General features: G+C 38.3%; 1 protein-coding gene across 1 annotated transcript in view; it reads left to right on the top strand.

Annotated features, from left to right (window-relative positions):
* Positions 1–2714: 2714 nt before the first annotated feature.
* The window catches only part of FCHO2 (FCH and mu domain containing endocytic adaptor 2), a 148747-nt gene continuing 126804 nt past the window's right edge, over positions 2715–24657 (top strand). Inside the window, 1 exon segment of the mRNA XM_020998360.1 lies at positions 2715–2889. Within this exon segment, the coding sequence (XP_020854019.1) occupies positions 2857–2889 (33 nt within the window). The 5' untranslated portion in view covers positions 2715–2856.

Genomic DNA, 24657 nt, shown 5'->3' on the forward strand with positions numbered 1-24657 from the left:
AAAATGTAAACCCCTTGAGAATACAGAATTTTCTTTTTGCCTTCCTGTCCCCAATGCCAGACACAGAATAGACTCCTAAAAATTCTAGCCTGTAGAATCCTTCTGTACTTTGTACAGTACTCTGCATATACAAGAGCACTCTGGACTTGGCTCTTTAATGAATGTTTAGTAAAGTTAAACAGTTAATAAGGAACACTGTAATCTGTTACCTAAAGTATACTTACAACTTTGAGAACATTATAGCTGTGCCACACAAGATGACTCTGTCTACTTTGCTTGTTGGCATAAAAAGGCATTTATCATTAGCTAAGTGACCAAATGTTTTGTTCTATGTTGGACAGCTCTGCTTTTTGCTTCTCTAATCTTAGCAAGACAGCATTCTAAAACAGGCCTGCAAAAAGGGCAGTTTCATAATATATGCGATGCTTAATCATTTTAAGGGCTCTTTCTCATCTACTGTATTTCTTCCTTCCAATTACTAAGGCAAATTAATAAATGCCTTATATCATGTAAGTCTCTACCATACCACTTTCAAATTGTTCTTCATTCCCTTTTCCAAGAGTTGGAAGAGTTGCCCACTTTATCCTAAGCACCCAGCTATCAAGGTATATGATCAACAATTTGGTGAGTAACGTCTATTCGGTAGGGACACAAATAAGGAAAGAAGTTTTAAGACTGTACAAGGAACTCAGCAGAAAGCTACATAACATGCCAAAGAAGAAATTGATAATATCTCTAAAGAAAAAAAGGACTAAATCTGGTTACTAATTCATACCAACTGATTATCACTGAGAAGCACACTAGTAGGGGCTCATAAGTTACACATTAGAAAACCATTCCTAACTTTTCAGAGCTACTCCTAGAATGGTGAAGGCATATGGGACACCAACATGCTAATGTGAATGGGAGTTGGGAGCTACAGACCATGTACTACACTGAGAGCATAGGAAATATCTGTGCATCTAAGATCTACCACTTCTTATTAAGAGGGCATACAGAAGAAATTGGGGCCCCTTTGTGTGTGATCTTTAGGCTCCCATTCAGTTCTAACATTTTTGTTTCTAAGTACTGGCTTCTTTACAATTGTCCAAATAAACTTGAAGTATAAAGATATGTATGTATGTGTGTGTGTGTGTGTGTGTGTGTATATATGTATATATATATATATATACATATATATATATATGCACAAACATACATTTTTTTTGAGGGGGAAGGGGCACTAGAACTGGCTTCACTTTCTTAATAGAGCTCTTCACATACATGTGGTGCTGCTTCAAATGTCCTGACCGAGCTACTAGTGTTTGCTACATATTGATGGCCCAATAGTCTTTTTTGAAATTTGGTCATTTTAATAATTTAAACACTAGCATTACATTGTTTGGACTCTGATTACTTTTCTAATGTACTTACAGGATGACTGGAATAACCTTTTCTTAGTACTGAGAATTTAAGGCCAAGGGCTATTGCAGGGTGATGTATTTGGTTTCCTTATGTTGGAATTTCCTTGGCATGAAGAAAAACAGTTCCAAGCTGATAAATTAGATTATGGTGTGCCTGAAAGCCATCTCCAAGCTTGATTTTACTTGGAATTAGGTGTGGCCTTTTCAGCTTGTTAATATTTTACTATTTGGAAATGTTTTCAGAAGCATGTGAGCCATTAGGACACTTGTTTAAAAAAAAGGTTTAAGTAACCCTCCTCCAAAGATTAAAAGGTAAAATTCCATGAAAATTAGGATAAAAGCATTTGTCTACAACCCTACATTTGAGGCTGCAAAGAGAAAGTTGGGGCGAGGGGCGGGGGAGAGTAGCCTTTAACCATGGCTAAAATATAATTGCTGCCCTGGGTCCTAGGAAATGGGAATTTTGAACACTGGGTTTCCACTTCCTTCTCCAGTTGGAAACGTTCGGGTAAATGGTGAATTTCGGAGGCCGATCCTAACACGGTGCACATGGAAATTCATTTTACCTTTGGAACACAAGGAGGAAAAAGGGATTTCTTTTCCCCCTTGGGCCAAAGCACGTTATGACTTGCAGCTTTTTCCAAGACTTCGCAAGGTGCTCGGGCCCGAAGCGGCCGAAGAGATAGCGGATCCGGGGCCGGGCGCGAGGCTGTGCCCCCGGCCCTGGGGTACTCGGCCGAGCTGGAGGCCGCGAGGATCCCCGGCGTCGCCCCGAACTGGCCGCGGGGGGAGGTGCCTCTCTCGCCGCTTCCTGTCCGTCGGGGCGGTGCCGGGGAAGCGGGAAGGCCACGGAGGTCGGGGGGGTGAGAGAGAGAGAGAGGGGTGTGTGTGTGTGTGTGGGTGGGTGGGTGGTGGGTGTGTGGGTGTGTGTGTGTGTCCCATGGCGGCCAGCCTACAGGCACCTCCCCCTCCCCCACCCGTGCCCTCGGCGCACAAATCTCCCTCCCCCTACGTCCTCCACTTCGCTCCCTTCCCCACCTAGATCCCTAGAGCAAAGCCCGAGGGCAAGCGCGTTCCCGAAAGAAGAGCGGGGGCAGCGCTCGAGGAGGACGCAACCAATACCATCACGCGCGCCGGAGAAAAGAGACTAGAGGTGCCGCAAGCTGTCTGGGAACTGGACCGGGGGGGGGGGGGGCGGGGGGAACCGGGGGGGTGGAGGCGCGTGCGCGAAGCAGAGGAGGCGGGGTAAGCTGCCTTGCAGAGGCCTCGATGGCCGCTAGGAGGCGCATGCGCCTTGGAGGCGCCCAGGCAGGCCTCGGGGACAGAGGCGGCGACGGCGGCGGCTGAGGAGGAGGAGGGTGGGGGTGCCGCTGGGGGCCGGGCCGGTGTTTACACAGCGGAGGCGAGCGGGGGTGGCTGGAGCGGACACAGAAGCCCAAGTGGCGGCGGCACGATGGTCATGGCGCATTTCGTCGAGAGTTTCTGGGTAGGAGAAGGAGCTGGCGGCGTCCTGGGAGGGAAGGAGGGAGAGGAGCCGGTCGGTCGGGTTCAGCGTCGACGTTTCGAGGCGGGAGCCCGGGCTCGGCGCGGAGGGGGGACCCGGCTTTGGCTCCGGCAAAGCCGGCGGAGGGAGGAAGGAGCCCCGGCCTCTCGGGTCCTCCCCGGCTGTCATCGGGCGAGGTTGCGCCCCGGGCGGGGGGGGGACAAAGCGCCGCAGGCCAGGCGGGGTGTGGGAGTGGGCCCCTCCACAGGACTCCCCCAGGCACAGACTGACCTCCGGGGAGCAGCACCGAGGGCGTGGGCCCATCGCCCCTCCAATACCAGAGCCCCGACCCAGCGAGACAGAGGGAGCTCCCCCACCCCACCTCCGGGTCAGCCCCTGCTTACTCCCTGTGCAGCCCCCCCCCTTGCCCTCTCAGTTTACCCCCTGCCCACCCCGCCCCATCTCAGCTAGGTCCACTACATTGCCCACTGCTTTGCCCTCTGGGCCTATTCACCAAAAAAAAAAAAGGTTCTAAAAAGTTGAAATGTTAATATCTGTGTTAATGCAACGAGACACCCCCCCATCCCTTTTCTTCACCCAGATCTTCTTTTGCCTTCTTCGTTCCTGTCGCGCCCCTCCTCTGAGCCCTTAATATTAGACAGAGATTGTTCTTTGAAAAAAATCACTTCTCTGTCTCCCGTTTCTGAGTCTCTGTGTGTGTTTTCCTGCAGTTATTGTTTGCAGGATTGGGAAGTACAGTTCAGCCATATACAGGAAAGGAGCATGTTTACGAAAGTAACTGAGACGGATCTCACTTTTACATCCCTCTGCCAGCTATGAACACAAATTCTATTTCATTAAAACTTTGAAGTACTGCAAATATTGAATTAACCATAGGGATCAGAAGAGGCAGAGCTATGGTTTGGTTACTAAGCTCAAAATCTTTATTCCTTAGTGTTTCTTTAACTTGGACTCTTCCTTTCAGAATGCCATTAGTTTAGAGAACTTTGAACAACTGTTGCTGTTCTTAAATTTTTCTTCCCCCAGAAGTATTGTAAAACCTAGCTGTTAGGTTGTGAAAAGGCAGTTTATAAGCTAGTATTCTCTTTACAAAAGATCAAAATTTATGTGAAAATTCAAGTTGTTATAAACATATTACCTAGGTATTCTTGAAATTCTCTGACTTTATTGCAGTTGTAGTTTTTTTTTTAAAGAAAAATGCTAATTAAACTTCTTAAATGGTTATTGATTATGGTAATGGAGGAACAAGACTATTTTGGATAATTAAAATCCAGAGAATTCCCAAGCTTCATTCTATAACAAAGCTTCAGATTCTTTTCCGCCAATGTTTCTGATAGAACCTAAAGTGGTTCGGATAGCAAAATGAGATTGATTCATTTTTACTTCCTTTCCAGGTGTCTGCATGGCAGACATCACTAAAAATATTGCCAGTGGTCTAATGGGTAGAGGTTCTAACTCCTATCTACTCAAGAACACCCAAGTCCAAGTCCCACATTTAATACATACTGGTTGTATGATCTTGAACACTTAGTGTCCCATAAGCCTGTAAGTTACTGAGCAGTTGCTGATTTGCATTGGTAGAGTCACAGGTCTTCCATTCCGCACATCCCCTTCCCCCCAAGAAAGAATTAAAACTATATAGGATCATAGGTTGAGAGTTGGAATAGCTGGGTCAAACCCCTCATTTGAATGCTGAGGAAATTTAGGCCTAGTGAGATAAAGTAATTAGAGCCAGGATTTGAACTCAGGTGATCAGCATACTTTCCACTGTTAGCTCCCCTTTAACCGCTTAAGTCTTATATTGTGTATATGTACAGAATGTTGTTCGTACTTAAAGGGATTAAACTTTTGAAATGAAATAAAATTAGTTGAGGTGAGGCTGTGAGAATACTACAAAACTTTAGGCCTAGATGATACTATTAGTTTTGTTTCCTTTTTAACATTTATAAGAATTGGAGATGTCTTTTTACTGTATCATTTTTGGATATTTGTAAGAGGAAACATATCATTCTTAGTTTTAAAGAAGTCTTTTTCTTTTGAAGTATCATTCTTGACCAAAATGATATACTAAAATGATTAATTCCTTCATTTAGTATTCTATTCTGAAGTGAAAATGTATTTCAAAACTTCTTTTAGAACAGGTGTTTTATTGCTGATAAGTAAGTTTTTGCTATGCAGTATGGTAACATTGATAGTCAAACTGAAACTGTTTTTCCTTTCAACTAAATTAGTCAGCTAAAATCACTTTGAAAGCAAGAATCTTTGTCTTCCATATAGGAAAACAGTTGTTAGCCCATCAATAGAATACTTGAAAAAGATAGTTATTTGTATTAAAAAAAAATTGAAGAAGTCTGCTTGTAGAAGTGTAGGAGAAATGTATACTGCATGAACTGATCTGAGTGGTTATAGTTTTTGCATGTGTGTATTTGGAGTAGGGTGAGGGAGTGAGTAGAAAGTGCACTGGACTTGGAGTCAGAAAACCTGGGTGGGAGGTCTCTGCTGGAACTCTTACTAGCTATATGTATGGCCTTGGTAAGTCATTTAACTTACTTTTTTTTAACTTGTCTGTAACATGGGAATAATACTTACGCTACCTAATTCATGGGGTTATATAAAGAAAACTCTGTAAATTGGAAAGCACTTAATTGAACATGGTTATAATTATTTAAATTTATAATATATTTGAGATCCATAACCAATATTACAAAATAGTTCAGTACATTGCCTAAAATGAATAATTTGATATTGAATTCCATTAACCTGTCTGTACAGATGAGTCTCAGATCTGTTTATCTAGCCCTAATTTCTCTCTTGACATCCAGTCTCCCTCTTTTACCTGTCTATTGGGCATCTTTGAATTGGATGTCCTGTAAATCTTAAACTTAACATGTCCAAAACTGAACTGATCTTCTCCCCCAAATCTTCCTCTCTCCCTAGCTTCCTTGTTACATTTGATGGCCTCACTATCCTCCCAGTCACACAAACTTGGAAATTAGGTGTCATCCTCAACTCCTCACTCTCTTATCTCCTTTCCCACATATATATGGGGGAAACTTGTTGCCAAATCTGTAGATTCTGTTTTCACAAACTTGTCCTAAACAACCTCTTCTCTCCTCTGACATTGTCACCACTCTGATTCAGGCCCTCACCATCTCATGCCTGAACTATGCAATAGGTTTCTGTTAGTCTTTCTGTCTCAGATCTCTCCCTGTTCATCAACTACTTAGCTATCAAAATGATCTTAAAGCAAAGGTCTGACCATGCAACCCCTCTGGTCAGAGAATTGCAATGTTTTCCTGTTACCTTCAAGGTCAAATATATTCTTTGTTTGCTATTTAAAGCGCTTTATGACCTGGCACCTTCCTACCTTTGCATTCTTCTTATACTTTATCCTCTTCCACGTAATTTATAGTTCAGTGATACTGGTCTTCTTACTTAGTTCCTTGAGCATGACACTCCATCTCTCCTGACTTAATGCATTTTCTTTTATTTTTGGTGAGGCAATTGGGGTTAAGTGACTTGCCCAGGGTCATACAGCTAGTAAGTGTCAAGTGTCTGAGGTCACATTTGAACTCAAGTCCTCCTGACTCCAGGCCTGGTGCTCTATCCACCACCTAGCTGCCTGCCCCCTTAATGCATTTTCACTGGCTGTGCTCCAGGCCTGGAATTCTCTCCCTCTTCATCTGTACCTCCTTGCTTGCCTAACTTCCTATATGTCCCAGTTAAAATCCCACCTTTTGTAAGAAGTCTTTCTGGTCCTTAATGCTAGTACCTCCCCTCTGATATATTATCACTAATTTCTCTTGCCTGATTCTTGTTTACACATAGTCATTTGAATATCATCTTCTTGATTAAGCTGTGACCTCCTTTGAAAAACTGATTGTTTTTGCCTCTCTTTGTATCACTAGTGCTTAGCACAGTGCCTGACAATAATAGGTGCTTATTAATGAATAACTTGAATATATATTTTGTATATGTTTATATAAAATATAAATTTTATAAAAATATATTTATTTTATATTTTAATCACTTTTTTAAAAGAATTGAACAAAAAGTTTATAAACTGTGGATTTCCTAAATTACTGTTAACCAAAAGGATGAAGTGGGCAAGGGCAAAACTTTCAAGAGTACAAGATATAATTTATATACCATATCTTATATAATCTTGTCTGCTTGAGTAGACCATATGGTATTTAGAATATTCTTTAACCTGTAACATGCATTGATAACTAGTACTTGTGGTTTAGAGGACTTTCAAGTATTGATCATTTAAAGGAAGATCAGCCCTATTCATCCTTTTAAAGAAAAAAACCCCTGAAAACATTTCTTTCCTATTTTTTCCTGAAATTTTCTCTTTCCTGTTAATTCCTCACCTATGGAGAGGTTCAAATTGCTGTTGTCTAATTTGTTGGTCCAACTCCATATGCAGTAATTCTTTTTAGTGGATATAATTGTTTTATACACACACACATATACATCAGAAAATTTTTTGTAGTATCATAGGACAGGACATTTTAAGACTGTCAAATTCTTGAATTAACAATAGTAACAGAAAGCAGGGAGTTACAGAATCTCGGATGTGGGATCTCAGAAGCCCTCTAGTACCTCTCATATATCTTCAGGAAACCCTCTACAACATCCAGCCTTTATTTGGAAACCTCTGATTGGGGGAAACTCACTTCCTAAGGTAACACACTACACTTTTGGATAGCTCTAATTATTCAAAAGCTTTTCCTTATATCAGGATCTAGTCTGCTTCTGTAACACTCATCCATTCCTCTTAACTTCCTTTTAACTTAACTACAGAACTTCTGGAGACAAGCAAAACAAGTAAAATCCTTTGTCTACATGACAACCCTTCACATATTTCGAGATTGTTATCATGTGTGTCCTCCCTACCCTGCTTCTCTTTTTTCCAGCTATGCATCGCTAGAACCACAGCACTTCAATTTGTGGTGCTCAGAACCAAATAATATTACTAGGGCATAAAGTAGCAGGACTCTAACACTCCTTATTTTGGATGCTATGCTTCTTTTAATTCATTCAACATAAGATTGCATTAGCTTTTTTGGCTGCCTGGTCATATTATTGATCAGGATTGAGTTTGCAGAACACTAAAACCTGTAGAATTATTTTTGTGTGATTTTAATGAAGTGGCAAAAATATCTACTTAAATAGCTAAAGACAAAGCAGAACCAGGTATACGTTATATGATATTATGAACATAATTTAGCATAGATTTAGTTTGAAATATTTTCCATTATCTTGGATGTCTGCTGAAAATATTCTTCCTGATTCCTTAATTCTGAATTAAAAGAAGCAGCCAAATTAAATCAGCATTTATGAAGATCCTAATGTATGCAGAATAATAAATACTATGAGGAGACACAAAGTCAAGGATATAGTATCTATATAAAAAATCTGTTCTTTAAAAAAACTATTGAGAGAGAGAGTGAAATTTTTAGAATTTTAAAGCTAGTCAAATTTATTTAATGCCAGCTATATGTCACAAACTGAGCTAAGTGCTGGGAATACAAAGAAAGTTAAAGTACAGCCCTTGTGATTGAGGGGCTCACATTCTAATGGAGGAAGGTGGAAGGAAGGTTTAGAAACATTTACATAGCACCTACTATGTGCCAGGCACTTTACAAATATTATCTCATTTGATTCTAAAATAACCCTGGAAGGTAGATGATGTTATTACCCCCATTTTGCAGTTGAGGAAACTTGAGGTGGACAGGTAAAGGACTTGCCCAGAGTCACTAAGTGTCTGAAGTTGAATTTGAACTCATCTCTTCCTGATTCCAGGCTCAGCACTCTATCCCCTGCGACACTTAACTGCCTTGGTGGTGCAAGCAACATGCAATCAACTGTGTACAAACTAGCTATTTACGGGGAAAGGCACTAGAATTAAGACAGATCAGGAAAGGATTTCCATGGAAGGTGGGATGTTAGCTGGGACTTAATAGAAGGCAGATAGTGAGGGGCAGAAATGAAGAGGGAGAACATTCTAGGCATGTAAAAATTCCTGCATTTTGGAGATGGAGCTAACAGGCATCTGAGGGATTAACTAGTCTAATTCCCACATATTAGATCAGGAAGCTGAGGTCTTGTGGGGGTCAGGAGCTAAACATTTTTATAACCAGTTTTAATATTTAGCTGGTTTCTAACCAGTTTTCACTTGTTCTGTTTTAGGGAATGTGGCTGATATATTCAGAGCTAATTGAGATTAATCTGGAATTAATTCAAGAAAGTAATTCTTGAACAGTGTTTTGAAGGAGGGAAAGAAAATAATTTGGAAGGGTAGGGGAAGATTATCCAGGGAGGAGGAAAGATATGAATAAAAGTCACAGAGGAGATGGCATGCATGTTTACTTTGCTTGAATAAATAGTTAGGAAGATAATAAGGCAAGATAAAGATGAGTGCTAATTGTTGAATATCTTTGAGATATTGAGAGGTTTAAGTTTATTGAAGGTAATGAAGAGCCTGTGAGAACCTTTGAGAAGAGAGGAAAGGCAGTTATAGGAACAAAATGACAATTGAGGAAAATGTAATTCTACCAGTTTTGCATACAGAATAGAGTGGAGGGAGGAAGCTGAAGTTCACAAGTATTTATTAAATATAAAGAATTCTGTCATGTCTTAACTAATCAGGAATGCTTCATGTACTTTACCTATTTAAGGGTGATGCATAAGGCTATGGAAGAGACAGTAGATAGTCTTAAAGAGAGGAGACGTTAACTTGGAGAATATGAGGTTGACTTTTAAGTTAACTAGCACATAAAATATATGATAGTGATTTAGTTCCTACATTATATACAATATTAGGTAGTATGTATACATTGTGGAGGAGAAACACTTAATTGAACCACACCCATTTTTATTTGGTAAGTTTCATTTTTCAGAGCGTACACAACAAATTACCAACAATTTTTTTTCAGAGAGAAGAATTGAACAAAGCAGCATAAAAGTGATTGCCGCTATTAGTATATTTTTAATCTTATACTTTTGTAATTTACGCTTTGTTAAAAGAAGGGCTATGTACCTTAACTTTCCCATATCCCTTCTCCCAGTTTATATCGATTATTAAGAAAAAGGAGTAATGTGCCCTTTAACTTTGAGAAATCATATTGCCATATTTGACCAGAATATTTTTGTCTCTCATTGGTGACTTTATTTACGTTGTTGGAGTCATTGTACATATTGTTCTTTTGATGAAGTATTTACTCTTTGTCATGTAACATAAGTCCTTCCATGTTTCTCTGAATTCGTTATATTTTCCAGACTTTTTAGTGTAATAATATTGCATCATGTTAATATACTATAGTTTGTTCAGCCATTCCTTAGTTGTTAGGCACATTTTATTTTCAGTCGTTACAATTAATTGCCACTATGAATATTTTTGTGTATATTGGTCTTTTCTTGCTGTGAGTAATCTTAAGCTATAGGAGCAGTAGTAAAATCTCTGCGTCAGAGAACAGAAACAGTTTAGTAACTTTTCTGGCATAGTTTCACATTTTCCAGAATTGTTGAGTCACTCAATTAATTGCATTTGTGTTTAACTTTGTTTTTTAATTTTAAAAAGATAACCTTTTATTTTTGCATTAATCTAAATATCTCTCCCTCCCCACCCAAGGAGCCTCCCCTCATAACAAGGATGAAAAAAGAAAAGGGGAAAACTATCTGGCCATATATATAGTATTTCATACCCCTGGTCTCCTAACTGTGCAGTGAAGGGAGGGAGCTGATTCCCAGATCTATGTATCTTCTAAATCTAGTTTCTCCTAAGTTCTAGACCCACATTACCAACTATACATTGGGTATTTTGAACATAGTTATCTCAAAATCAACTTCTCTAGAATGGAACTCGACTTTACTCCTAAATTTACTCCTAAATTGACCCTTCTTTCAGTCTCCCCTCTAGTCACCCAGGATTATGGTTTTGGAGTCATCCTTGACTCCTTAGTCTTATCCATCCCATCATAGGGATTCAGAGCTGGGAGCAACCTTAAAGGCCATCTAGCCCACCCCTCACTTTACAAGTGAGGAAATGGAGACCTAGAGAGGTTAAATGAGGTCATACATCTAAGTGACAGACATGGGTTTTGAACCCAGGTCCTTTGACTTAAAATCCAGCATGCTGTCTTGTTGATTCCAGCTCTCCTCACATAGTTGGCATCCTACCCTTAAACCCTCATCATGTCTTGCTTGGACTATTGCCGAAATCTAATTGAATTGATCATCTTTTCCTTCTAACTCTCCTCTCTCCAAGTGTAGGTTTGTCCATGTATCACTTTCCTGCTCAATAAACTTCAACAACTCTGTGTTATTTGTAGGATAAGATACAAATTCCTGTCTTTGATATTTAAAACCTTCACCTTGGCTCCAACCCACATTTCTACCCTTGTAATACATTATTCACCTTCACACAATCTTCAGTTTAACCAAACTGTTCTTGCTGTTCCTCAAACAAGACACTCTTTCCTGTCTTCTGTGTCTGTGCCTTTGCAACAGCCTGTTCCCAAAGTCTGGAATTCATTGCCTTCTTAACACTTCTCTTTAAAATCTCTAGAATCCTCTGCTAAAATGCAAATTCTTGCATAAATCCTTTCCTGATTCTCTCAGCTCTTAGTACCTTTCCACCTTGCAAATTTTCTTGCATTTATTTTGTGTATATTTTTAACAATCTTAATGTTTGTACATGTCAGCATTCTCAATAGCATGTCATCTACTTGAGGTCGGGACTGTTTCATTTTTTTCTTTGTATCCCTACTGCTTAGAATATCTCCTGGGATATAGTAGATGTTTAATTAATGCTTATTGATTAATTAAGGTGCATTTTCTTAACTCCTGGGCCATTATAATTATCACTATATTCATTTTTGTCTTTCCGTTTACGTTATTTTCAGTGTATATGTTGTTATTCTGGTTCTGCTTGTTTCAGTCAGCATCTTCCATTGTGTCTCTGAATTCTTCATATTCTTTGTATTCCATTACATTTAAAAAAAAAATCTGTTGGGTTAATGGTTCCCCGATTGATGGACACATATTTCACATTCAGTACTTTGCTACCACAAAAAGCGTTCTGTGCTTTAACTTTGGAACTAGTTAGTATGATCTTTCTCCATTGTATTTGACCTGAGTTTTGTTGCCTTTTAATGTGATAATTTATATAGTGTATGTATTGTTCTTTGACTCTGCTTTCTTTACTCTGCATCACTTCTTGCAAATTTTCTCATATTTCTTTGTCTTTATAATTTGTTGAATATAATGGCATCATGACATTCCATAAAAATCATATACCACATTTTGTATAGTCATTCCCCAGTTGCTGAGCACATAGTTTGTCTTAGTTGTTATAAACAGTGGTGCTATAAATATTTTTGTTGTTCTTGTCTATAACTTCCTCATGTTATAAACCCAGTCCTGGAGTCACTGGGTCAGAGTGTTCATCTATAAAAAAAATGGACAGCATAGTCTATTCTAGGTACACTTTTTGACTGACTTTATTAGTAGAATTTTGTTATTGATAGGATCATTTATTTGGGGTTGATAGGAACCTCAGAGGCCATCTAGTACAACCTCTTCATTTTATACATGAGGAAACTGAGGCCCAGAGAGGTTCAGTGACTTGCCTAAGGTCACACAGGTAGTATCAGTTTAAAGATATCAAATGTACAATAATTGGTGAGAGAGTGATTCTAACTTTTCTGCAAGTTGCAGATGAAAAAAAAACATTTTGTAAAAGCTTTTTAACAGCTATAATTGAATTCATCAATTTTGTAGTTCCTGCTAGTTTAGGAAAACTTTTTTGCCAAGTACTCCTGCACTTTCTAGCAGACTTCAAAATAAAAAAATAGCAGCAGGGGTCCATGATTATCAAATTTACATTTGATACTAGTAGATATTATGGTATTGAGGTAAATCAAAGAAAAGATTTTCCTTGCCTTTATGGAATTGCTGTTTAAAACAGACACAAGATTTTACGTATTTTATGAATACTGTTGGAGAAGGTAAGGTAAGAAGATAGATATAAAAGTATACAAAGAGATAGTAAAGAAAATAATGGAAAATATGGAGATAGAAGGAAAGAACAGGGCTCCTTTAGAGCCATTTGGAAGAGAATTAGAGGTTGATGAGAGAAACATTGTCTCCCTTATTTTTAGAGGAAGGAAGAGAAAAGATGAGGGAACAAGGTGCAGTCAGTTCTGTTATTTATGGGTTGCTTATACTACTTGTCGATCATCTCCCTGTTTCTTGCATTTTGGACATCTAAATCATTTATTAGTCATTTAAGATGAATCTTAAAGTAGTTGATGTTGTTATTTTGTTGAAACCTTTGAAAGATTAGTGGAAGAGGGCAGAACCATTTGCTAAATGAAGCTTGTGGGTTGCATTCTATCTTTGTTCTTCCATATCTTATAACCCATTCTATCCTTATATCCCATCCTGTGGTACTTGACACTAGCAGTAGGCAACTCTGCCATAGTTGAAATATGCATTCATTATCATTGTCACTGGTCTATAGATATAATTTCCCTTTCAAAATGGAAATACAGTAGTGCTTGTTTAATGGTTATGTTTTGAATTTACAATTATACTGAAAAGTTCTGAGAAAATATCTTTGAGTTTTCAAAGTCATCCTTAATGATGGAGTTAGGTTTCATTCCATTAGAAACTTCAAAAGATTCTAGTTTTCCCAATTTCTTTCTGGATAAGATAAACATCTAGAGAGTCTCTCTGTAGCTTTCAGGTTTAATCTATAGTTTAATTCCTCAGTAGTTAAATTCCAATTAAGTTGACCAAAGTGACAGTTTGAATAGAATAGTAGTTATCTACCTCCCAAAGTCGTCATGAAATCAAATATGATAGTGTAGTTTATAACCATAAAGAACTAATATACATGCAAATTATTCATTGTTATTGTTGTTGCTAGAGGAGGCAACAAATCCTGGAAGGCTTGTGTTCCTTTTAAGGAACTTTGTGAACACCAGTCACTTGAGTCTCTTAAAGGAGGATAAAACTTTGTAATGATTCATAATACATAAGAGGTATGTGAAAAATTTTAACTCTAGTTGTAGCAAAATATAGAGAGGTTGTGGGATTTAATAACATTTATATAGTACCATCTATCTGCCAGGTACATAAAGTGCTAAGCACTTTACAAAGATTATTTTCATCTGAGCCACACAACAACCCTGGGAGACTGGTGCTATTATTCCCATTTTACAGTTGAACCTGAGGCAAGCAGAAGTTAAGTGACTTGCCCAAGGTCAGATAGTTAGTAGATGAGTCTGGATTTGAACTCACAACTTCCTGACTGTAATTGAGGTACTCTAGTCATTGAAAAATCTAGGATTCTGTAAAGTACTTTGACTTCAGCACACATATTATCCAGTGTGAGATACCAAAATTATTGTCCTCTTGTATTACTGCTTGTCTGTTTACCAGTATTATTTTAATACGTGTTTTTGTCAGTTAAGGAAAATTTCACTAAAAGAATAGATCCAGGAGAATATGCTGTACTCTTCTAACCAGAACTGCTTCAGGCAGTAGAAGCTTGTTAAACACTTAATGCAGAAACCCAGGAGAGTAAGTGCACAAAAATGTTATTTGCCTGGCTCTTAAGTATCAATTAAACTAATGAATAATCCAGCTGTAAATAAGCTTGCCACCACTGAGTAAGAATGTCATTTAATTCTAGACTTAAAGACTTCCAACTTGTGAGCAGGATTTTTTGTTGACAATTATAGCATGCCAAAAGCATTAAAAAATACTTATGATTATAACTATTTTCAAGGTGGTGCATAGTAATATAAATAGCTTCCCTCCCTGAGGGAAAAATACCTTTTTGAGAGAAACAACTCTTCTGCCTTTTACCCTGGTAAATTTCCATTACAGAGATGTAATATAGATTTATCAGTCAGAAGTGTTTCGAAATTCACTATTCCTGAAGCAGCAGTTTAGGTGTTCCAGTGGATAGAGCCCTGGGCCTGGAGCCAGAAAGACCTGTATTCAAATCTAACCTCAGACACTTACTAGCTGTGTGATCCTGGCTAAGCATTTAACCTCTAACTGCAGTTTCTCCAGCTGTTAAATGGAATAATGATAATAATAGCACCTACCTCACTTGTTGTGAGGCTCACATAAGATATTTGTAAAAATGCTCAGCACATATTTGGCACTTAATAAATGCTTATTTCCTGCCTGCCTACCTTCCATGAAGATCTGGTGTTTTTAGTTAAAACAAGCTATATAAAGGATAAGTTGGAAATAATTAACAGAGAGAAGTCACTGAAATTAAGAGGAGTTGGGGAAGGTTTCGTGTAGAAGGTGGGACTTTAGTTGGAACTTAAAGGTTACAGTTGTCAGAGCATAGGAGGGAGAACGTTTCAGGCACAGGGGACAGCCTGAAAAGTACCTGAGCTGAGATGGAATGGTCATGAGGCTTACTATAACAGAAATATAGTTTCTCAAGACTTATTTTGTTAGAAATTAATATGTAGTTAATTCTGGAAATTTTTCTGTGTCCTTGTAACAAGTGCTTCTTAAAGTTACGTGTAATGTAAAAATAAGATTAAAAACAAAATGCTTAAAAATAAAGGTAGGCGTAAAACAAAAGTTACAGAGCCCCAGTTGGGGGTTCTTGTCTTCAGCTGAAACAAAAAGTTGTTGAAAAACAGTAGATAAATTCTGGAATTATGGCAAAGCTACAGATATGTCAACAGGGTTCAGAAATCAACTTTTTTTCTCTATATAGCAGAAGACAAAATGTGGAACACTTAATGTTAATCTTTCAACTCAAACCTTAAGAAGCCTCTAATTTAAAGCCTTACTTTCCAAATGAAGAAACTGGGCCCTGCAAGTTTTAGGGACTTAGCTCAATGTTAGCTGGAAACATAAGACTTTTAGAGTTGGAAGAGACCTTTTTATAGTTATCAGGTTACTACAGTTATCAGATTAAGAGATTGTTCCTATCCTGAGCAGTTGCTGTGTGCCAAGGTGCCAGATTCTAGGTACTGAAGATACAAGAATAAAAGTGAAAATAGTTCTTGCCCTCAGGGAGCTTACAGTTTAGCCAGAGGAAACAATATGTATGTGTAAGGTATATGCAAAATAAATAAAATTTGATTGTGAGGGGAAGAACCAGCCACTGGGAGTGAGAGGTGGAGAATCAGGAAAGACCCTATGCAGAAAGTGTTGCTTATGCTGAACCTTGAAGGAAACAAATGTTTCTGAGAAATGGAGGGGAGAAGGAAGTAGATTACAGTCATGGAGGACAGCCTGTGCAAAGATAGAGATGGAAGATGGTATAGGATGATCAATAAGGTCAGTTTGACTGGACCACAGTATTTATGGAGGGAAGTAGTATGCCATAAATTTGGAAATGTGAGTGAAGGCTAAGTCATGTGAAGGGCCTTGAATACTGAAGAGAGATGTTTATATTTGATCCTGGAGGTAATAGGGAGTTTATTAAGTAGGGGAGAACATGGCCAGATTTGCACTGTTTGGTAATTGTGTGAAGGGTAGATAAAGGGGATATTTGAGATAAAGAGACCAATTAGGAAGGTTTTGGAATAGTTCAGGTGAGAGGTGCTGCTGGCCTGAACTAGGTTGATGATTATGTGAGTGGAGGGAAGGGGATGGATATTGAGATGGGAAAACATGTAGAAATTAAGTAGAAGAGCTGGAATTTAAACCCTGTTAACTCCAACTGTAGTGCTGGTCCCTACACCACATGGTTTCTTCTGACTAGGTCTTCTGACTGGGTGTGCCAATCTGTTATGCATTTGAGCTTTTAGTACTGACACTTGAGCTTTTGAATAATTTCTTATTTCTAGTATTTATTTTGATAGGGTACACTCCATGACACTTACCAACTGTGAGTGTCTTAAGATACAGGAAAGTTGGTGTGTTTTTTATTAAACTCAGGCTTTTCTTCATTATAATTCTAACCAACTAATATGCCAATTAGATGTAACATATGTCATTTAGCTCTGAACTCCTGCTATGGGACCAGGCTTCTTCACCTTCATCTACCACCCATCCCTATCCCCCACCTTCTATCCTTTTCTCTGGAAACTGTAATCAAATCCGCATACCCATTACTTTTGGAAAGGGTGTGTTGCTTAACTGTCCCTATGGTTCCAACTCTGTATCCCTATGACTTCCCAGACCAAAATACTCTTCCTGGCTACCTTATATATGTTGTTTACCCCTATTAGTATGTAAGCTTCTTGAAAGCAGGGAGTATCTCACATCTCTGTGTGTGTGTGTGTGTGTGTGTGTGTGTGTATGTATATCCCTAGGATTTACATTAGTGCCTGGCACATAGTATACACTTAACAAATACTTTTTCATTCATTTATCCAACTTTCATTTCACAAACATTTATTAAGTACATGTGCAGAACATAGCTTATAATCTAATGGGATTGGGAGAGGATGAGATGTGTACTTCGGTGGATTCATGAGTTCATTAATGTGAGTATTCCCATCAGTGGTATGGATCCTATCTACCACACTTTCTTCATCTTGTGCAACTCCTATCCCATAAAACCTTCTGTAGGACAGCTGTAAGTTTTCCTCTAGATCTTTTGGCATCCTATGGGTATATTTATTGTATATTTATTACTTATTACTATTCTATCTATATGAAGACCCACCTCTTTTTCTAATTAAATATTTCCTGGATATCTCAGTTATCTTTGTCAAACTACAGCCTATTTATGTTTACCATCCATCTTTCTGTTGCCTCCCTGTCACTTCATTTGTCTCCAAACTGTATTGCAGATTTTCTCCATCATGAGAAACCTCTTCATCATGGAAAATCACTCTAGCCCTGGAATTTCACACATTGGAAGTACCATCCAATCCCTGCAGCCTCTCCCTCTGATTAAATGATTCCTCCTAGAACCTCCATTTAAGGAGGACACCCAGGGTAGCCCTGTCTCATTCCTCTCCAGGCTGCACAGTGGACACTTAACACTTACTAGCTATGTGACCCTGGGCAAATCACTTAACCCCACTGCCTAACAAAAAAAAAGGAATTTTTTGTGAGTAAATGAGTTTTTGTGTCTGTGAGCAGCTTGAGATCATTGAGATTACCAGTTTCCAAAATGCAGGTCAGCTTTGTTCCCTACTTCCTATCTAATTCTAGACTCTCAACTCATTGTCCTTTTGCTATTTGTTCAAAATATAGATTGACATTCAAAAGCATGTTTAATTCATGGATTATTAACCTTTTTTTGAGTCATAGACCCCCCCCCCCTTGGCAGTCTGGTGAAGCCAACAGACTCCTCAGAATAATGATTTTAAATAATTGAAAGTATTGCTAAATTTCAGTTCAAGGTTAGTGAAAAAGAAAGATGTGATTCTTTTTTCCCATCCAAAGTCACAGACTCCTTGTCTGTGGACCCCTGGTTAAGAATAAGAACTCTTCGTGTAAACAGGATTTTTTTCATCTATTTGTTTTTTCTCTTGTGGATTGTTAGAAGTATTTTTTGAGTAGTCACGGATCTTTTTTGTAGAGCTATGTGATCCACAAGATAGACTGGCAACTGACCATTTTCCTCTCCTTCTAGAAAATCGTTTTAATTTGAAAGAAAGCTTGGTTACAATGAATTTCTTGTGTCTTGGTGTTTCAAAAGAGCAGATCGTGTAGGGACTTTACTATGTATCTCTGGTCATTCTTCATTATATATTCAAATATAGACATGTTCTATTTATCCATAAATGTTGGGAAATTCATTCAGCCAGCATTTATTAAGTACTTACTATTTTTAGGGGACCTTGTTAGTACACTAGAGATGAAAAGGACAAGAATGAAAACAGTTTCTCTCTTTGAGTAGCTTACGTCGTACCGGAGTTAAAACATGTACATAGGCAAGTAATACACAGTAGTTGGACAAGAGAGAGACTAACACTTCAGGCATCAGGAAAGGCTTCATGATGCCTTCTTTAGGCATCATGAAAGAAGTAGCACATCTTCCTGAGCCTTGGGGGAAAGCTAAGATTTCTGAGAGGCAGGGCTGGAGGAGGGTCTTCTTCCTATATGCAAAGCCATGCAGGTGGGAATGGAGTGTTGAGTTTGGGGAGGTCATTCAGCCAATTTTCCTGAGACTAAGAGTTCTTGATGGGAGAGTAAAATGAACTGTCTGAAAAGGTCAGAAAGGAAACGGCTCTGTCAGGTCACTAATGACAACCTAACAAAGGAATCCAGGGGTCTTTTTTCATTCTTCTTGACCTTTCTGCAGCTTTTGGCTATGTTAATCACCCCTTTCTTAGGATACTTTTTTCCTCTAGTGGTTTCATACACACAGGAGTCTTCTGATTTTCCTTCTGCCTTTTCAATCACTCCTCTGATTCTCTGCTTCCTTCCTGGTTCCTGTTACCTCTCCTTGTTCCTCAAATGTAGGTGTTCCAATGGTAGACTTAGTCCCAACCAACTTTTAACTCTGCAGATATCAAGCGAGTATTTAGGCATGACTTCTTTTAAGCTCTAGATCCACATCCTCAAGCTGCATGTAAGATAATAGTAACTGAAACTTACTGATAAAGTAGAAGGAGAGACACTGAGATTTGAAGTAGGAAGACTTGAGTTCAAATTCTAGCTCTGCCACTGAATTAACTGTGAGTTTGAGGGAATTATTCATGTCTTTAAGTCTCAGTTTCCTTATCAGTAAAATGGATACAATAATTATCTACTTCGTTGGGTTGTTATAAAGTTTGAGTGAGATAATGTTTATAAAACTCTTTGTAACCTATAAAACACTAAGTAAATGTCATCTATTATTATGTCCCAAGAAGAGTTCATTATGTTTTCCCTTCATCCTGCTTTTGTGACCTTACTGTTTTTGTTCCATGGCATCAGCATTCATCTGTTTTCCCATGGTCATAATTTTGGGGATTATCATTGACTCTGACTTCCCTGTTTGTATTAAAGGTTCTGCTAGTCATCCAGTTTTATCATCATCTCACCACCCATATCCAATTGATTGCCAAATCTTGCCCATTCTATCTCTTCACATTTTTTCAGATCTATCCCCTTCTTTCTACTCATATCCAAACCACCCTGGTTAAGGTCTTCATTACCTCTTGCTTGGGACTGTTGCAATAGCCTCTTAATTATTCTTCCTGTGTCTAGTCTCTCTGATCTGTAGTCAGGCTTCCACGCAGCTAAAACACAGGCTGGACCACATCACTTCCCTGTTTAAGATTCTTCAGTGCCTACCTGTTGCCTTTAGCATAGAACACAAACTCTTCTGTTACTTTAATCTTTCCATAACTTGACTCCAGTCTGTCTTTCCAAGTCTATTTGCAAATTATTCTCGTTCATGCCTTCTACATTCTACCCAAACTTGTCCTTCCTGTACATGTTTCTATTCCATTCTGTCTGCTGTCTTTTGCACAGGCTCTCTACTATACTTTACTTCTGCTTCTGGGAACTCATGGCTCCCTTCAGGGCTCAGCTTGAGTCATCTTATGTAAGAGACTTTTCCTGATTGACTCCAGCAAAGCAATCCCCTCTGTCCCTATCCCCAGTCATTGTATATGTTATATGTATACTGTATTTTCTTATCTGTTTAATATTTATCTTTCTGTGTATTTGTTTATGAATTTTAATGCTCTGGTATCTTGTTTTCTTTTTTTTTTTTTGAGGCAATCGGGGTTAAGAGATTTGCCCAGGGTCACACAGCTAGTTAAGTGTCAAGTGTCTGAGGACACATTTGAACTCAGGTCCTCCTGATTCCAAGGCTGGAGCTCTGTCCACTGTGCCACCTAGCTTCCCCTGTATTTTCTTTTCTGAATGGTGGTTGTGTCCCTTTAGAAGGATGTCAGCTCCTTTTGAGGTTAAGTACCTTCTCACTTTTTATATTTGTGTTTTTATGTCCTGCCCTTGTGTGGTGCCTAGCAAATAGTAGGCACTTAAATGCTTATTGATTCTCTCCTCCATCTCTCTAAATCCTGTTGATTTTCTCTCCACAACTTTCTTCTCATATAGCCCCACCTCTTAATTCCCATTTACCCCAATCTTAGTGTAAGTCCTTCATTAATACCCACCTAGACTATTATAATAACCTCCTTTCAGGTCTTCCTTTTGCTGTTCTTTCACCCTCTAATTAGTTCTTCATTCTGCTGCTGTCTTTGCTTAAAAAATCTTAGGTAGCTCCCTATTGTCTGTGAAACAAAATTGAAACTCTCCTGGCTTTCAAGGCCCTCCACAATTTGGGTACCAGCTTTCCTTAATCTCATCTTTCTCCCTTCTGTGTGCTATATGATGTAGCCACATTAGACTAGCTCTGCCCCTCCAGCATCCCCTAGGTTCTTGTGTTGTTGCCTATATTAGGTGTGGTCTCTCTCCCTGTCTTGTCAAATTCCTACTCATCCTTTAAACTAAAATTCAAATGTTATCTCCTTCTGGAAGCTTCAGCTGATAAGTAACTCTTTCCCTCCTAACCCCCCTTTAGTAACAGCGTTGTTTTATAACTTGGTAATGCTTTGATGAAATATCATGTTTTCAGTGTCTGTGTTGTTGTCTTATCTCTCTTGAATATATTAAATTCTTTGAAGTCAGAGTCTTTCTGTTATTTAAATTTTGTATCTCCCCCAGTGTGGAGCAGAGAACTTTGATAGTAGACTCTGGAGAAATAGTAGAGGTATACCCCAAAACACTTTTTTGTTTTTCATATAATTATCAATATTGAGTGTGTAACGATTCTAATTTTGCCACCTTCACTTCACATTATTTTATATTTCTTTCCACATTCCTCATATTTTTTCATTATTATGATGTAATTTACCACTTTGTCCAGTCTTTCCTTAATTGAGCATGTAGATTACTGCCAAAAAAATTTTTATAAACTGCCAAAAAAATTTTTTATAAACCCTGTTTTCTGTGATTTCCTCCTCAAAAGTATATTTTGGAGAATTAAAAAGTAAGGCAGAAAGAATTTGGGAACTACACAGTGAGATTATGAGAAGGGAAGCAAATGGGCCACGAACTCATGATTCTCATGAGTTGCAAAGTCTCTAAACCTACACTTCTAATTCCTTTTCTGGCTTCTACCGTCTTATCATTTTTGTCATGCTACTCACATTCTTATTGACTCAGATGTGGAAGTATGATCTTAAAACGTAAAAGTATGGACAGAGTCAACCTGAGCACTTTTGGGATGTCAGCCTGAGGTATAGTGGATAGAGCACAGGACTTTGAGTCAGGAAGACTGGAGTTTGAGTTGTGTCTCAGACACTTAATAGCTGTGTGACGTGGGCAAGTCACTTAACCTCTCAGTTTCCTCATCTGTAAAATGGAGATAATAGGACCTATATTACAGGACTGTGAGGATCAAAAGAGATGATATCTGTAAAGTACTTTGCAATCCTTACTAACTAGGTATTTCTTTCTCTTCTTCCCTTCTAATTTGCTTCTAATCTGTTGGAGATTTGGAGACCAGATAAAGTGTAAAATCAGAGTAAATGGGCTCTGAATGAGGAACTAAAAAAGTTCTGATATGAGCAAAATGCACCAGCTTTAGGTGCCTCACCTTTTGTGGCATCTATTTTGGCAGCATGGCTGCCTATGAGGAATATTGAGATCAGGCCTCAAAATCAGGAAGACATCTCTGAGTCTATACTGATAGTGTGACTTCTGCCACCTACTCATAGTGTGACCCTGGACTACTTAGTCATTTAACCTCTCAGGCCCTTTGGCAGCTCTGTGTTGCAGTCCTGTCAACACACATTTATTAAATGCCTACTTAACTCTGTGCCAAGAACAAAGAAGTTACATCTGAGCTACCTGGAGGCGGCCAGGTAGTACAGTGGATGGAGTACTGGAACAGGAGTCAGGAAGACCTGAATTCAGATCTAGACTCAGACACCTAATAGGTGTGTGAACCTGGGCAAATCATTTAATTGTCTGCTGCAATTTCTTCATCTGTTAAGATGGAGATAACAATAACACCTCCCTTCCAGGGTTATTGTGAAAATCAAACGAGATATTTCTAAAGTGCTTTGCAAACCGAAGCCTTATATAAATGATAGTTATTAATATTATATTATTGTTATTATTACATTTACAACATTGGTATAGGAAATTCTTCATTAAAGCTCATTATACTAATGAAATCACAGGTTTGGTTAAAAAAAATTGGCTTTTAAGATCTGTTTGACATTCTTTTGGATTCTTGGCAGTGTCTGGAATAGCTGAAATTTGAATAGATGTGGTGTCATAGGCCTGTATGTGAGTAATAGAATCAGAAGAGAGCCAAAGACTCTTGGCTGCTTGCTGTAGTCCACAAGTTTATACAATCAACCTTGACCTAACCTACTAGTAGTAATTTTACCTCAGGTTATGTTCATCTATTGGGGAAAAATGATCTTTTGAGCACAGCTAGTAACAGAACCTTCTCATATCATTAGTATAGGCAGCTCTTGGTGAGGAACTTCAGTGCAGGTTGGCACTGTCTCTCCACCTTATAGATTTAGAGCTTCCTAGAGCTCTCAGAGCTTAAATGACTGGCCCAGGGTCACATACCTAGTAACTGTCAGAGACTGGACTAGAGTCCAGGTGTTTCTGACTCAGAGGCCAATGCTCGAGGCCTCTCTATTGTTTGGATGGCACAGGGTAATTCAGAAGGCCAGAGTTAGTTGCTAAATATGTTCCTATTTTTTAATTTGTAAATTAAAAAAACTAGACACTTTCTAAATGGAAATATTTGTTCAGAAAAGATCCTAGACTTTTTAAAAAAAAATTTTGGAAAGGAATGCTCAAAATTCTAAGGAATGTTTATAGTGCTGAAGCATAAATATAAGATTGTAATTTGCTTGTGTGTAGCAAAATACATACTTGCCATACCATTTGATGAGGTTATTAGGGACCACTTCAGCATAACTGAAAGTTCCTGTAATCTGTTTCCTGTTTTCTTTCAGTTGTGGAAAAAGCCGGGTTTCAGATTGCATAATATTTACTTATAGGATTGCTTTAATTTACAACAAATATACTTCAGCATTAGTTTTTTTCACCATTACAGGGAAACCAAGCTGAACAGCTTAACTGTATGTTTGAAGGAAAGGAATTATCAAGTCTAAGTTAAAATCTGAATTAAGATACTTAATTAGCATTCAAGAACTGTTTAGATTTTGCCATTTTCTTGCTACTAATATTGGACTTTAATATTAAGAAATAAAGCTTATACTTTAAAAATAGGACATTGCTGTTTAAATGAATCCTGGTAACCATATGTACTTGTTAAGTTTATAATGAGCCATCTGTGTGTTTTATCTATAAAGTAGACATATAAAGTCATATTTCTTTTCACCTTGATTTGCTAGTGTTTTGCTTTTTGAATCTTAATTTTATCCATGGTTATACAGCACTAAACTTTTTAAAGATGGTATAGTATGCCTGGAAACATTATTTGCCCTTCCTGGTGATTAAGCTAAGATTTCTAGTGAAGGCCAATTCTAAACGAATAAGAAACTACTTTCCTTTATTGAAACATGTTATTCCTGTGTTTGTCCTTTCTCAAATTCACCAAAAGATAAAACTAGACCATACGCTAGATTTGCAGGCCTCGAGGCCTCATGTTCCCCACCCCTGGTAGAGTTTAAAATGTATTGTGATAACCATTTGAAAAAAGCCCTCAGTTTAACATTTAACATCTGTTAAAAGAATCAGCCTTTCTGAGATCTAGTAATATTTTTTAAAAATCAAAAGGACTTCGTGATTATTTTAAAACTAAGATGT

Source organism: Phascolarctos cinereus, unplaced genomic scaffold (assembly GCF_003287225.1).
Source record: "Phascolarctos cinereus isolate Bilbo 61053 unplaced genomic scaffold, phaCin_HiC Scaffold_4;HRSCAF=312, whole genome shotgun sequence".
Taxonomy (NCBI): Eukaryota; Metazoa; Chordata; class Mammalia; order Diprotodontia; family Phascolarctidae; genus Phascolarctos; species Phascolarctos cinereus.